A 14,881-nucleotide genomic window follows, 5' to 3' on the forward strand; every position below is an offset into this window, starting at 1 on the left:
ACTATAGAAATAGAGAAAATTACAGTCTTAGCGGCTCTTACAACTTATTTTTTAAGGTTTTTAATGTAGCCGCACTGTCAATTTTTTTTAATACTTCTAACATAATAAAATACGCTTGATTTCTGGCATCTCTATTTGCGTAATCTTTGTTACTTAAGTCCCACAAACAGGGAAAGTCTTTATATAGTTCCAGCAATTTTATTAATATGTCACGTTCGGTGACCGTAACTCCCTCGGCGTTCATGTTGACGTCCTACACCGGCGGCGTTGCGAATGTGAATGAGCCAATTACCTATATTACTCTATGGAATGAGCCGATTTGGTCGGAACAAAGCTTCCAGACGTTCCAATTTGGTTGGATCGGATAGGAAGTTGGTTTGGTCGGTATCGCCGGCGCATCCGACCACGTCAAACCAAAATTAAAGCATCTACAGACGCTCCGATTTGGTTGGTGCCAACCATCCGACCACGACCAAATCGGAAAGTGTAGAGAGCGGTCGGTCCGACATAATTATTATACTGGTTTGACGTGGTCGGATGCGCCAGCAATACCGACCAAACCAACTTCCTATCCGATCCAACCAAATTGGAACGTTTGGAAGCTTTGTTCCGACCAAATCGGCTCATTCCATAGAGTAATATAGGTAATTGGCTCATTCACATTTGCAACGCCGCCGGTGTAGGACGTCAACATGAACGCCGAGGGAGTTACGGTCACCGAACGTGACATATTAATAAAATTACTGGAACTATATAAAGACTTTCCCTTTTTGTGGGACTTAAGTAACAAAGATTACGCAAATAGAGATGCCAGAAATCAAGCGTATTTTATTATGTTAGAAGTATTAAAAAAATGACAGTGCGGCTACATTAAAAACCTTAAAAAATAAGTTATAAGAACCGCATATGACTGTAATTTTCTCTATTTCTATAGTAGAATTTAGCCCATTCTCTTCGTACTATGGTCAACTGACATATTACTCTATGGTCAACTGACAGTTGGAAGGCCAACCGTCGGACAATCTGTAGCAATGTTGGAATGGTTGCCATGTCGGTTCCAATATGGTTGGCACCAACCAAATCGGAGCGTCTGTAGATGCTATTAATAATAATTATGTCGGACCGACCGCTCTCTACACTTTCCGATTTGGTCGTGGTCGGATGGTTGGCACCAACCAAATCGGAGCGTCTGTAGATGCTGTTAGATATTTCCAATAGAACAAGAATGAAACTTTTTCGGGCCTAGAAGCTCAGCGTCCGCGCCTTCCTTTTAACACAGCCTTTTAAAATTTCTGACATCTGTGCAAGTGTGCGGGGCTAGATCTGTGGTGAGGGGCAACCGGCAGGGTGCGACCATAGATTACCTTGGCATCTTTGTGATCTTTGGCTTTCATTCATTCATTGACCATTGTGCTTTCAATTTTCATTGTTATCACAATTCTGTGATCAAAACTGTTTTTCGCCGCTGTCTGTTGATATAATAATTAGATCATTATCTAGAATTACATAGTAAAACGTGATACGTTTCCTGTTTACAGTTTAATTGTGGAAACTTATTCTTAATATACCTATTATAAATAATGTCAGGTAAGTAAAAATATTTGTTAAAATGATTTCGATTTACAACTGTACCAATTTTTTTCTTTATATTTTATCCTTCCAGGTAGAAGAGATAGATCACGGTCACCTAATAGGATAAATCATAATGGTCGCAACAAAGATAGTAATCAAGATGCAAAAAATGTAGATATGTCGAACGTTATGAATCCCATGATGATGCCAAATATGTATACCCAAGGTACTAGTTCTTACTAATCATTCCATTTGCTTATTGAAAAAAAAATGTTTTCTATAATGACATGAAATGTATAATAATAATCATTATCATCTCAATTAATCCTTATATATTGGTATTTTACTGTAGGTAACATGATGATGGGTGGAATGTTCAATATGATGATGCCTAATGCCATGATGGCGGGTGGCATGATGCCCACAACCGGAATGGAAATGATGACAAATGCAGGAATGGAAATGATGCCCCAACAAACTATGGATATGCAGGCTATGGCAACACCAGCTATTAGTAACACGGCCGCAAATATGGATATGAGCATGATGGGCGGAGTCATGATGGATCCCACAATGATGGCCATGTATCCTAATATGGGTCCAGAAGCTATGCAGGAAAAGAAAGAAATTACACTCAAGCATTGCAAGTTAACACCACCCGAGCCTGGTGCACCTCAACCACCTAAGAGAGGTCGACCTCCTGGGTGCAGAACAATCTTTGTTGGTGGGCTGCCTGATAAAATACGCGAAAGCACAGTAAGAGATATATTTGAACGCTACGGTAGAATCCAGATATTGCGTTTGTCAAAGAAAAACTTTTGTCACATTCGGTTTGATAGAGAAAGTTGTGTGGATGCAGCAATGGTGATATCTGGTTATCGCATCAAGTTATTGAGTAAAGATAAAGATGACAAGGAAGATGATGATGACTCTCACGCAACAAATGGGTGGCTGCATGTTGATTATGCATTGGTAAGTATTATTTGCAGTCTTTTTAAGTAACAATTTTACAACATTGTATCTAGTTTGCTGTAAAGCTTTGGAACAACATTGATTGTTATTAATTTTTTTCTTATCATTAAATTTTGTAATGTAATCTAATGTAATCTTATTATTCAAATTCAAGTGTTGTTTCATGTATTCATTGTAAATTTTGAATTATTTTAGAGTCGAGATGATCAGAATGAATATGAAAGACGTCAGCGTCAGGCTCTGAGGATGCAGCAGCAGCAAATGCAGCAGCTGACGGCACAACAAGAGGCAATTGCTAATAGTCGTTCTATAAACTACCCTCGATCACCGTCGCCACTGAGGATTCAACCATTTTCAAATGCAGCTATAGTGCAATTGGCAGAGAAAATTAAAAGTGAAGAACAGTTTTCTGCAACTTTACCTGTAAGATTTAGTTTTATTGTAATGGATATTCATTCTAGAAAATCAATCAATTTACGAAATTTACTAAACTTTCATTTTTTTATTGTGTAAGCATTTCAATTTTCAAACGTAATTTTGCAGACACTAGTCTCCTGGCTGGAACGCGGTGAATGCTCCAAGAAAAATTCAAACCAGTTCTACTCAATGTTGCAAGCTACGAATTCGCATATTCGTCGGCTCTTCAATGAGAAAATGCAAGCCGAAGAAGAACTTACTGAATGTAAAGAAAGGGTTAAGAATCATATACAACTTGTCATCGAACAACGTAAGTCTTTATCTATTGCAGTTATATTTGTCTCTCTCTTTACCCAATGGTCAATGAACTCAGTCCGTCTCCTCCCAATTTTATAATGATATTTTACAGTCAACAGTGATAAAATTAATGGAAAGGTAAGAACCAATGGGATTTGTGAATATATAATTTTATGTCATCTGTTTTGTGTAATACTTGGTGAGAACAGTAATGTTTTAAAGTGATGACATTAAATTAAATATTCACATGGAACTGCTCAAGTCTCTCAATGAGTTAAAAATGAAGTGCATTATGATATATAAGAGTTATTCAATTTGTATAAGCCACATTGGTCAATCACTGTATATAACAACACTTTTTTAAAGTAAATAATTATAATGGCGGGTGTAGACAGTAGAACCAATGTTACATTTAGCATAACTCTTATATTGTAAAATAGGCAAGAATATCCAAACATCATTTTCTGAAAATGAAGTTAATAATCTTATCTGCCCTATGTTGTAAAATCTCAAATCTGTATATCAAAAACTACTTTAACTCTAAACCTCTCATGTGCTGACACCTTCAGGCCAGCGTTAATGCTCTCAACATGTTACTATGAAAATGGTTTACGACAATATAATGTGTAAGTTATTGAGCTTTGACATGAATAAATTGTGTCAAGTTAATTTATGTAGCATGTCAGACTATTTGAGGACTATCTCAGATCACAGTTAACCATACCAAAAGATAACAACTTGCAAAAATAAAATATATGTATTTAAGCCTTTGAAATTCCAGTTCATGTTTTTATCATTAAATCAATGTTTAACATGTATTTCATGATAAACAATAGTTATTTGCATTTAGTTTTGGTAATTTGAATAACGCAAAAAATGGTTGTCTTTTGGTGCGGTGAGCTATGTCTCGGACACATTGCTCTGTGTCGGCGCCATTGGGTCCACGGGCATCAGTGAGACAGTGCAGTAGGCGAGTAGGCGAGTAGGCGTGTAGGTAGTGGTAGAGGCGGTGTGTGTGAGCAAAGTGGACGCCGAGTCTGGGCCGCCGGTCGCGTTCGCCACGGTACGTTTCTCGGGCGTGCTACAATGCTGCTAACATGTTTTTGTGAACCTCAGTCGAACAGGTGGCGAAAGTGTTTAACGCGGCCACTCACCAGCGCGTGTGGGACCATTTCACGAAACCACAGCGTAAAAACATCGAGACATGGCAAAAAATGACACAGGTATGTTGGCCGATACGATACGAGGTTCGGACACGTTGTGTTTTTATTCACATATGTGGTACAATTTGACACTTATCATTCATTATGTTCCGTATTTGTGCATGAGACATGTAACTTTATCAAGTTTAATGTGTACATAATCATGAAAACTGAAAGCGATATTTATTGTAAAGTTTTTTTACCCAAGAGGATGGACGGTAAGTTTACTGGAAATGGTTCAAGAAAAGTATACACCAGACGAAAATATTTATTTGATATTTATTCATATTAATATGCCCTTTTAGAGGGCATCCTTTAGCCAATTAGTTACTATTTAATCTTTTATATCTGTAAACTTCTTTTCAAATTTCGTTATCTTTTTTCATATCAGATAGTTTTACCATTTATATTTTGAGCTTTGGAAATTTAAAATCCCTTTCATATTGACAACGAAAATTGTTTTATTTTTTACTCAACAAAAATTATAACTGCATACTGACATTTACATGAACACCTGCCTGCTTTTATGCCTTAACTCTTGCTATTATGTAGCAAAAAGTTAGCATATTAAGCTAAGGTTTGACAATGTGCATGGCAAATATTACAAAAGTTATTTTTTTAGGAATTTCATGCTCTTAAAGAGGAATTTAATGAAAAATTCTATGGAGAAGAAAATGAATACAACGGATATTCAAACAGAAGTTTATATCCTGACATTAACAATGAAGAAATACAGCAACTTAAGGTACTGTTTCAGTTCTGCATAATACCTTAATTTTAATTTTTTTTTAAACCTATATTTTAAATAGGTACTAATCTTTTACAGAAAGAAAACGAAAGTCTGCAGTTCCAACTAGAAGCATACAAAAATGAAGTAGATGTGATAAAAGCTGATGCACAAAAAGAAATGGAGAAATTTAAAGCTCAATTTATTGCGAGACAAGCCTTGAAGGGAACCTTTGCTGAGAAAAATGTAATTATTTCTTTAATAGTTCATTTGTAGCACGTCATGTAATATCTTGGTATTATAAGCCATTTAAAATAATTTTTTTTAAGTTTTTTTCTCTATGGAAATGTTTAAGTTTTCACCATTTAATCAAGGCACTCGTGTTTAAAACTTAGAATTTGCCATTAGTTACAAATTATATTCCCTGACTTCATATGTTACGACTATAACTATCTAAAAATGAAATATTAAGAAATTCTATTCTTACAGACAGGCAGACATTTTTATTGCGAAATATATAAATTTTTTAAAGAAACATATATGAAAACAATGTTGTGTGGTTTTATGAAACCACGGTAAAAGTGAAACTTAGGCACAAAATTATCGTATTTGTACGATAATGACTCCGAACACTGCTTTATACCTACTCGGCAGCCGACCGTCACGCGACATGCGCTACACAGACTAAAAAGTTTGAGACGATGTAATGAAAGTTTCACTTTTATAATCTCAATAAATTTACTACATTATTGCAGCCACCCTTACCATCGCCGGTAGTAAAGCCGCCTCCTCCGCCGCCGCTACCTGAAGATGTTGAGGCTAAAGTCAAACCTGATGTCGATGCGGTGTGCGGTGAAGCGAAACTTATTGGTGTTATGTCGGCGTTTTTGCAGGTATATATCTTAATATATATAAATCTCGTGTCACAATGTTTGTCCTCAATGGACTCCTAAACCACTTAACCGATTATAATAAAATTCGCACCAACGCAGTTCGATCCAACTTGAGAGATAGGATAGTTTAAACATGTAGGTACCACGGGCGAAGCCGGGGCGGACCGCTAGTATAGGTTAGAAGTGTATTTCAATTAATTATATAAAAATAATTGATTTTTTTATATCACAAATTTTTGATAATATTATTTCTTTTTGTGCTTATCTTCAGAAGGCAATTTTTTGTGCATGTAGCCAAGGCACAAAAATTGGATTAATTATCGTATTTAGATTTTTTCTTGTCGCTCATCTTTTAAAATTATTACAACTATATAATCGTAATCGAGCTATATTTTTCTATTGTAGTTATTGGCAAAGTAAATATCAAAAATAAACATTTACATTTAATAATTACCAAGGCTAAATAGTTTCATTTCACTAATTATCTATACTTATAATAAATCTGTAGAGAGGCCAATTCTGTACATGAAATATATTTAAAAAAAAACTATGAAGGGGTGATAAGGGATCGCTACTGATGCCAAAAATGCAATCAGTAAAATTTTTGTCTGTCTAACTCAAACTCAAACTCAAACTCAAACATTTATTTATTCAATTAGACTTCTTAAAGAAGCACTTTTGAAACGTCATTACATATTTTAAAATTTACCACCGATTCGGAAAGCAGTATCTACGGAGAAGAACCGGCAAGAAACTCCATAGTTGCTCTTTTAAATCATGTCAGTTTTACAATTTTACAAAATACATATGTAACAACATATAAGTATTGTAATAACATGCCAAAGAACTGTCCTGTGGTTTTTACGCGACAACCCTCCATGGGTTTTTATCGTCCATATATTCCTGAATACTGTAGTACGCTCTCTGAACTAGTACATTTTTTATATAAGTTTTAAATTTAGAACTACTAAACTCTTTAATATTATGAGGAATTCTATTGTAAAAGCGTATACCTTGACCCATAAATGAATTTTTAACTTTAGCTAATCGGAAAAATGGCATTTCAATTCTATTTCTGTTCCTTGTGCCATAACAGTGTCTATCTCCTACTCTTGTGTGTAAGTCGGCGTTTTTGTGTACATGCAAAATATTATTAAATATATACTGTGATGGTACAGTAAGGATACCAGTATTCTTAAAGAGATCTCTTAGTGAGTCCCGAGCACGTAAATTATATATAGAACGAATGGCTCTTTTCTGTAAGATAAATATAGTTTCTATATCTGCTGCCCTGCCCCATAGTAGAATTCCATAGGACATAATACTATAAAAGTAGCTGAAATAAACCAATCTAGCTGTATCTTCATCGGTGAGATGCCTTACCTTTCGGACTGCATATGCTGCTGAACTGAGCTTACCTGCAGCGGTGTTGACATGGGCTCCCCACTGTAGTTTCTCGTCCAATGTTAACCCAAGAAATACAGTCGATTCTGTAGGGTGTAATACCTCCCCGTTCAAGGTAATATTTCTGCTTAACTTTTTAACGTTTGGTAGTAAAAATTCAACACAAGTTGTTTTTTTGGCATTTAATAATAAATTATTAGCAGTAAACCAGTCGGATATGTGTAAAAGAGCACTGTTCACTTCGTCAACATTTGGGTCATGCCTATCCACATTAAATATTAATGAGGTATCATCTGCAAACAGAACTATTTCACACCTATCCTGTAAATAATAAGGTAGATCATTGATATATACCAAGAACAAGAAGGGTCCTAAAATAGATCCCTGTGGAACGCCAATGTTAATTGACGCACCGCTAGAACGTTCTCCATTAACAACTACAGTTTGTATCCTATCATGCAGGTATGAGGCTATGAGGTTCTGAGCTTGTCCTTTAATCCCATAGTGATTAAGTTTACGCAATAAGGTACAATGTTCAACGCAGTCAAATGCCTTGGAGAGGTCACAAAATATCCCCAAAGCATTTTTTGAGTTTTCCCATGCCTTATATATATGTGTTAGTAGTGCAACTCCAGCATCTGTGGTTGAGCGCCCCTTTGTGAAACCAAACTGTTTGGTGTGCAGCAAATTATTAGATGCAAAGTGACTAGTCAATTGGTTTAATATTAACTTTTCGAATACCTTACTTAATGTTGGTAAAATCGAGATAGGTCTATAGTTGTTACAGTCTTCTTGATCGCCTTTCTTAAATAGAGGTATAACTTTACTAAGCTTTAATAAATTAGGAAATGTACCATAGTCACAACACTTATTAAATATAAAAGCTAAATTGTTCGCAATATTTTCTATTATATTATTAACTAAATTTACGGACATTCCCCAAAGATCACAAGTATTTTTTAAATTTAGTGTCTTAAAGGCTGTAACAATATCATTAGCAGTTACGTGTCGCAATTCAAATAATGTGCTGCACCCCGCAACATGGTCCCTCAAAAAGGTCTCTGCAAGTGCTGAAGACGAATTTAAATTATTAGTAATGCTAGCAGGGACACTACTAAAGAAATCTTCGAATGCAAGCGCAACATCAGCATTTTTTTCAATAACCATGCCATTATTAACAAGTTTTATGGTATTACTTGATTTGCTTTTACCCATTTCACCATTAATAATAGACCAAACTGTTTTAACTTTATTATCGGAGTCGCGTATTTTATCTCTGATATACAAACGCTTCGCAGTAAAACAAACAATTTTAAAAGTTTTTGAGTAATTTCTAACATAACTAAGAAAAGATGGGTCTTTATTATATTGCTTCATACCATATAACTCATAAAGAACGATCCTACACCTATGTATGCTAGGTGTCGCCCATTTACTAAATGGTAAATCCTTGGTAATATTTAAAGATTTAACTTTAAATATTTTTTCAAATTCATTATGCACTAAATTAAAAAGATTTTTAAACATTTCACAAGGATTATTATGACAGGATTGATCATTCAGTTCGGGCAGGCTTTTATTAATATTATCTCTAAATTTATTAATGCCTTTTTTAGTTATAGGCCTAACATTAATTCTTTTAAATTCAGGTAAACAATCCCATTCAAAAACTACTTTCTGGCCACAGTGATCCGAAGTGAGTGTATTGAGAATATTTTTCTCTAAACAGTTGCAGTCGCAGTATATATTATCAATACAGGTTGCAGAAGTAGGTGTAATTCGTGTGGGTTCATTAAAAAGTTTATACAGATTAAATGACTGAAACAAATTAACAATTCGTGTTGCCGTTTGTGTTTGTAAAAGTATATCAATATTAAAATCACCACATACTATAACTTTTTTTTTACTCCTACTTAAACGCTTTAATATTTCTTCCATGACTGTCTCAAACATATTATAGTCACTGGAAGGGGGTCTATAAACGCAAACAATAATATAACGCTCCAGCTCCACACAGGACAGTTCAATGGTCCGTTCTACAGAAAGGCTAACAATGTCAGTTCGTTCCTTGCATTTTAAACTATTGTGTACAAAAATAAGAGAACCTCCATGAATAGCGTTTGTTCTAAAGTATATACTTTTTAATTTATAATTATCAATATTTATTAACAACTGACATTGTTTAAGCCAATGTTCTGTTACACAAAATATTTTAATTCTATTATGATTTAAAAATAATTCTATTTCTAATAATTTGCTAGCCAAGCCTTGAATATTTTGATGCACAATAGAAAAAGACTGCTTAGCTGAAGTCTAGTCTGTCTGTCTGTCTGTCTGTCTGTCTGTATATTCGCTATAGAAACAGAAACTACACGACGGATTTTAACCAAATTTGGCACAATTATTCTTCATACTCCTGGGCAGGTTATAGTAAAAGAATCATGTAAATCGGTGTAGAAACACCAAAGTTATACATGAAATACGCTATAAGTCATCGCGCGTGAATACAGAATCATGCCATAAGGATTATTTTTGTGTATCAGTTGCCGCGTTCGACGCGCTTCGCGGCGGGAGCTATAAAAAGGCGGCGGGTCTGCACCCGTTTCGCGTTGTCACGGCATCACGTGTGAACGGCTGAACCGATTTCGATAATTCTTTTCTATTATATTCCTTGAAGTACGAGGATGGTTCTTATGTAGAGAAAACGTAAATATGTTCCACGGGCGAAGCCGGGGCGGACCGCTAGTTTTAAATAAAATTCCTTCAGGTACATCCGCAAGGCGCGAGTCTAGACTACGTAGTATCGTACGTACGAGCGATGTTCCCGCAAATATCTCAAGCGACGATACACAATGTTCTTCAGAAGTTTGTAGAAGTTTTCCAAAAAACTACAAGTGGGGTTGGCGCGAATATCGAACATAGATGGAAGTTTGTAGCTTTTGAGGATTAATATATCGATTATCGAGAAAAGACGTCTTTAATATCATGTTTAGCTTTAAGATGCCGATCAATTTAGGTTATTGGAATAAATATCGTGACTGTATTTTGGTTTTTTATTTATATTCTTATACTTATCCTTTTTATCTTGCACTTATTTGGCTATACGGGCGGAAGGGCTAATGGAATCTGACTTAGTTGAAGTTAAGAAGTAAAAAGTAAAAATCATTTTCCTTTAACTTTTTATTTAACTACTTAAATAATAAGAATCATTTTAAGTGTGCTCTAAGTATTCAGTCCTTATTTATAGACAAATTGTAAGGACAAGTAATTGGTAGGAGTAGACACATTAATACTTTTGACATCAAAATATACTTCTTTTTTTTGCATTTTATTATATTTTACAAAATAACTAAGGAAAGTTCTTCTGCTGTGCCTGTAGATCCTTCACTGTTTGCATATATTCAGTAGTTGCTTCTTCCAAATCTCTATCATTAACAGCAGGATCATTTTCAATGACTTGTGGTCCGACATCACGGTCCTGACGCATTTTGAGTCTTAACTCGCGCATGCGAGCTTCAAGTATGCGTTCGCGTTTGTTCTCGCGTTCTAGTATCTGAAAAAGAATTATAAACTACATAAATACATAGTAAACAAAGTTATTGTTTAAACATGATAGTAACTACGAACTTATATAAAAAATGTATATAATATGTGTTGCTCCATAGTGTAAATTTTATTCACCCCAGTAATAACTATAAGTAAGCTTCGTTCAATTACTTTGGTGAATGGTGATAACATTGCGAAAACATAGTAGAAACATAAACAGCATAAACTTCATAAGACTTACATGCGTAAGAAGCTGCTTGTCATTTTTGTCGGCCGTTCCCAGGTTTTGCGAAAGTTCAGCCAGGTATATTGTGCCTTTGCTGCTACCACACGCTACTAGAAGGCCCTATAATAAAATAATATATGATAATACATATTATTTGACTGCTAAGTAAACCGGTACCTAGGTAATTATGAAAATGTTAAATTATTTAAAACAGTAAGAAATTTTCTAGAAGGTACCCAAGTATAGGTTTTTCTGTAAAATTTAATTATTTTAAACCATTTCAAACTCGTGGTACTTCGTAAGCTATATCCACAGCTAAAATCCTAAGACAATATAATATGAAAATTAAATCAAAAATCTCACAGCTTCATGAGGTCGTACTCTAAGCAAGGGTTCGTCACAGAGTTGCGCTGTGACTATGGGCGCACTGCGTCGGCGGAGGAGATCCCAACATGAGAGACAACCGTCCCATTGAGTCACCAGCATTAGGGAAAACCTTGAAAACATTAATATGATTATTTTCATAAGTATAGAAAAACAACGGCTTTGACTCTACAGTCCGGAGTCCCTACTCGATATACCTATATAGGTAGATAATACATACCTATTAACGTTTGTTGTGTGCATTTCTATTGCTGAATGAGCTTAGTTGATGTCTAGTTTAAAACGAATATCTAGTAGACAGTATGCAATGCCGAAAATACTTAGGTTTTACAAACAAACCGTTTCAGTGCCTATCTACTTTTGTACAATGTACCTAGTAATTATTTTGTATACGAATAACGAAAGGTAAAGATATATAGATTATCTGATTATAGAGCATAGAGATAAGTAATTATGTATATGGAAATTAAAAAGGATACTAATTTTTTCTCATATTATATACCTTACGGGATTCCAAGCACCATCAGTAAGCTTTGTGCCATGTGAGTACGTCCACAGAATGGACGATTCTCGACAGTCTTCGCTCCACACTCTGGCTGTCCAGTCACCAACCGTCAAAAAGTTCTTTAAAAATGTCGGATTTCTTTGAAGCGCATATACTGGTCCTAAATGAGCTTCATACTAAAATAGAGTTAATTAAATTAATATAAAAATCAGAGAATACTGCACTATTTCAATATATGGCCATTTATTGCATTAACTACTAGGTAGTTACTTTTGAGGGTAGTTTTTCCAGCGGCGTTTTGCCCTTACGGTTGCCTCCAATCACTAAACCCGTTTCAGTTCCGACCATAAACCTGAAATATGATAATTATTTATAATAATACTTTACGATTTTATGTAAAAACATTACAATAAATACTTACCTCGTTGGAATAGTAGGTTCATATTCTAGAGCAGATATTCCTAGAGCTTTATCGACGCTTTGAGTGTCTGACTGTTGTTTTACGAGATCTATTATCATCGAATCTGTTGGTTCATTCATACTACGTATGTCCCACCTACATAAATAACATAAATTTAATAATATAATCTGATATAATGAGAAATGTTTAGTACCTACATATAAATAACGTACATTTCCGGTTATTAAATTACCTAATACTTTTCGAAACGAACGAAAAAAAATATTTATAAATACTATATTTCTGTATTGTATTGGCCATAATCGAAATTTGTGTACCATTTAACAACCCCGTCGGGAGATGCAGAAAAGAATTCGGCTCCAGTTTTCGAATGAACAAAGAGAACGTTTCGCACCAATTCTCTATGGGCCACATGCGGAGGACACATTGCAAACGGTTCACCGCCTTTGCGCATATCCCAGCAACCTACCTGTACGAAATTACCTTACATTTTCACTGATGTTAGAAAAAGTTTTATATATTTTTTTTAATAAAGAGATAATAAATATTATTTCACTAAAAGGAAGCTACATTATATAGGTGCTTCAGTGACTGCTATATTTTATTTTTATGCTGGTTTAACCGGTCGGAGTCGGGATGAACAGATAGTGTAAAAAATGATGAAGAAAAGCTTCAAATTCGCTCTATATACCTACCATGATAATTATATTACCTGTCCATTTAGCATACCCCCAACCAGAATATGCTGATCTCGGGGATTATACTGAAGGTCTAGTAGCGGTTGTGGAGGTTTAATTATGAGATCTGGAGCATTCGCATTTTCTAAAAACGCAAAATATCTTAATTACAATTACACTTACTAAACAACTAACTACCTGGTTATAATGATAGAAGTAATAAATAGGATTACCGAACTGTCATTATTTTCTACCTAAAATATAATTATTTACTAAATATATCTTGAACTACCATTAATTACTAAAAGCAATATTTAAGAGAAGAGCATGCCTAAGTATTACGAGTAGATAGTACAAATTTTCATAAGCTCTACAATGGCTCTACACTTTCTGAATAAAGCTTAAAATAAAATTATTCTAATTTAAATGAAATACAGCCAACCGATATCCCAAATATACGAAAACTGTAGACTTCTGTTATTCCTCATGAAATCGATATCTGCATGAGCAGAAGCTAGACGGGCTCCTTCAGCTTGCCACGATAGAGACCTTACAGGCCTTCTTGTTCCTGGTTCTCTATACACATTGACTGTGTGACAACTGCTACGTTCCACTGGTGGTATGGAAGGTAACTCTGAATAATACGTTTGATACATGTCCACTGCGTTGTTCTGTAGAATGTTGTGTTCCATACTCTAGAAAGTTATAAAAGTTTGAGGATTTTACCGTTCCATTTCGAAACGGTATTTCAATCATTTTTCACATTTCTATACGATGCAGGAAAACTAACATAGCTTGCTATTATTCATCTAATCGAATCATAAATCAGGAATAGGTACTTATGTAATTGCAACAAGCTAATACATATTAAAATTCTTACATGGCCAAGATGCATAACTGCATGAATATATGCATCATCCTTTTCTATTTTACGGCGGTATCTCTGTGCCGCTTCTGGGTCATTCATATTGATGTCCTTTGGCCATCCACCTTCCACATGATTTATACCTGAACTCGTATATTCTGCACTACAATAACATAGTATAATGAGTGCCAGTCTTGTCTATACTAATATTATAAAGCTGAAGAGTTAGTTAGTTTGTTTGTTTGAACGCGCTTATCTCAGGAGCTATGGTCCGATTTGAAAAATTATTATCATTACGCTAAGACCAAGAGGAGCCTCCGCTCCTCGTCCTCGACGTGGCTCCCCACGTGGGTGAAACCGCCAAGCGCAGCTAGTAATAGATAAGGTTAACTACAAGTTCATTTATTTGACTGTAATTTCTATACTTTCTGGGACCTTGCGTTGATCTTACGTAACTAATACAAAAGCAACAAAACAAAAACCGGCTAGGTATTTAAAACAGAAGAGTGTCATTATTTACCGTACAGAATTCACCCAATGTTCAGACATAGTCCCCGTATTTTGTATAGCCACATCAACCGGATTCCTAAGAATATAATTTTTGTAAAATGCCGGATTATTTGGTATGCTGACACACATTTCGGGTCCATGGTCTTCGAATAATGTCTGTCTTCCAAACTCTTTTCGACGTTTTGTGTATTCATACACTAATTCGTTCTTTTCTTGTTTTTCCATAATTTAAGGTACTTTTAACGGTACAACTTAGCTTGGTG

At 35.0% G+C, this 14,881-nt stretch overlaps 2 protein-coding genes across 2 annotated transcripts; one reads left to right on the forward strand and one right to left on the reverse strand.

Moving 5' to 3' along the window:
* Window positions 1–1,392: 1,392 nt before the first annotated feature.
* Window positions 1,393–10,527, forward strand: LOC149484087 (ecto-NOX disulfide-thiol exchanger 2-like). The gene is made up of 10 exons (XM_089701576.1): window positions 1,393–1,587; window positions 1,664–1,798; window positions 1,925–2,544; window positions 2,740–2,967; window positions 3,088–3,271; window positions 4,375–4,481; window positions 5,083–5,205; window positions 5,287–5,433; window positions 5,943–6,080; window positions 10,252–10,527. Exons 1-10 carry the CDS (start codon window positions 1,581–1,583, stop codon window positions 10,432–10,434), a joined length of 1,872 nt encoding a protein of 623 aa, XP_089557702.1. The 5' UTR covers window positions 1,393–1,580; the 3' UTR covers window positions 10,435–10,527.
* A 132-nt stretch (window positions 10,528–10,659) lies between these two features.
* Dnai2 (dynein, axonemal, intermediate chain 2) lies at window positions 10,660–14,843 on the reverse strand. The gene is made up of 11 exons (XM_089701912.1): window positions 14,629–14,843; window positions 14,124–14,271; window positions 13,686–13,938; window positions 13,279–13,388; window positions 12,884–13,035; window positions 12,567–12,701; window positions 12,416–12,497; window positions 12,143–12,321; window positions 11,620–11,752; window positions 11,272–11,376; window positions 10,660–11,037 (listed from the first exon to the last, which is right to left on the reverse strand). The coding sequence occupies exons 1-11, from the start codon at window positions 14,841–14,843 to the stop codon at window positions 10,834–10,836; spliced, it is 1,716 nt and encodes a 571-aa protein (XP_089558038.1). The 3' UTR covers window positions 10,660–10,833.
* Between the last annotated feature and the right edge of the window lie 38 nt (window positions 14,844–14,881).

Source organism: Colias philodice, chromosome 12, assembly GCF_061535455.1.
Source record: "Colias philodice isolate Cphi_HAF_F1 chromosome 12, ilColPhil1 Martin Lab GWU primary, whole genome shotgun sequence".
NCBI lineage: Eukaryota > Metazoa > Arthropoda > Insecta > Lepidoptera > Pieridae > Colias > Colias philodice.

Coding starts and splice junctions, on each gene's coding strand:
- LOC149484087 (XM_089701576.1), top strand. Junction 2,545..2,739: donor TGCATGTTGATTATGCATTG/GTAAGTATTATT, acceptor GAATTATTTTAG/AGTCGAGATGATCAGAATGA. Junction 3,272..4,374: donor ACAACTTGTCATCGAACAAC/GTAAGTCTTTAT, acceptor TGTGAACCTCAG/TCGAACAGGTGGCGAAAGTG.
- Dnai2 (XM_089701912.1), bottom strand. CDS start 14,843: ATGGAAAAACAAGAAAAGAACGAATTAGTGTATGAATACACAAAACGT. Junction 13,389..13,685: donor TTCGTATATTTGGGATATCG/GTTGGCTGTATT, acceptor TTGCGTTTTTAG/AAAATGCGAATGCTCCAGAT. Junction 12,322..12,415: donor TGGAAAAACTACCCTCAAAA/GTAACTACCTAG, acceptor ACTCTATTTTAG/TATGAAGCTCATTTAGGACC.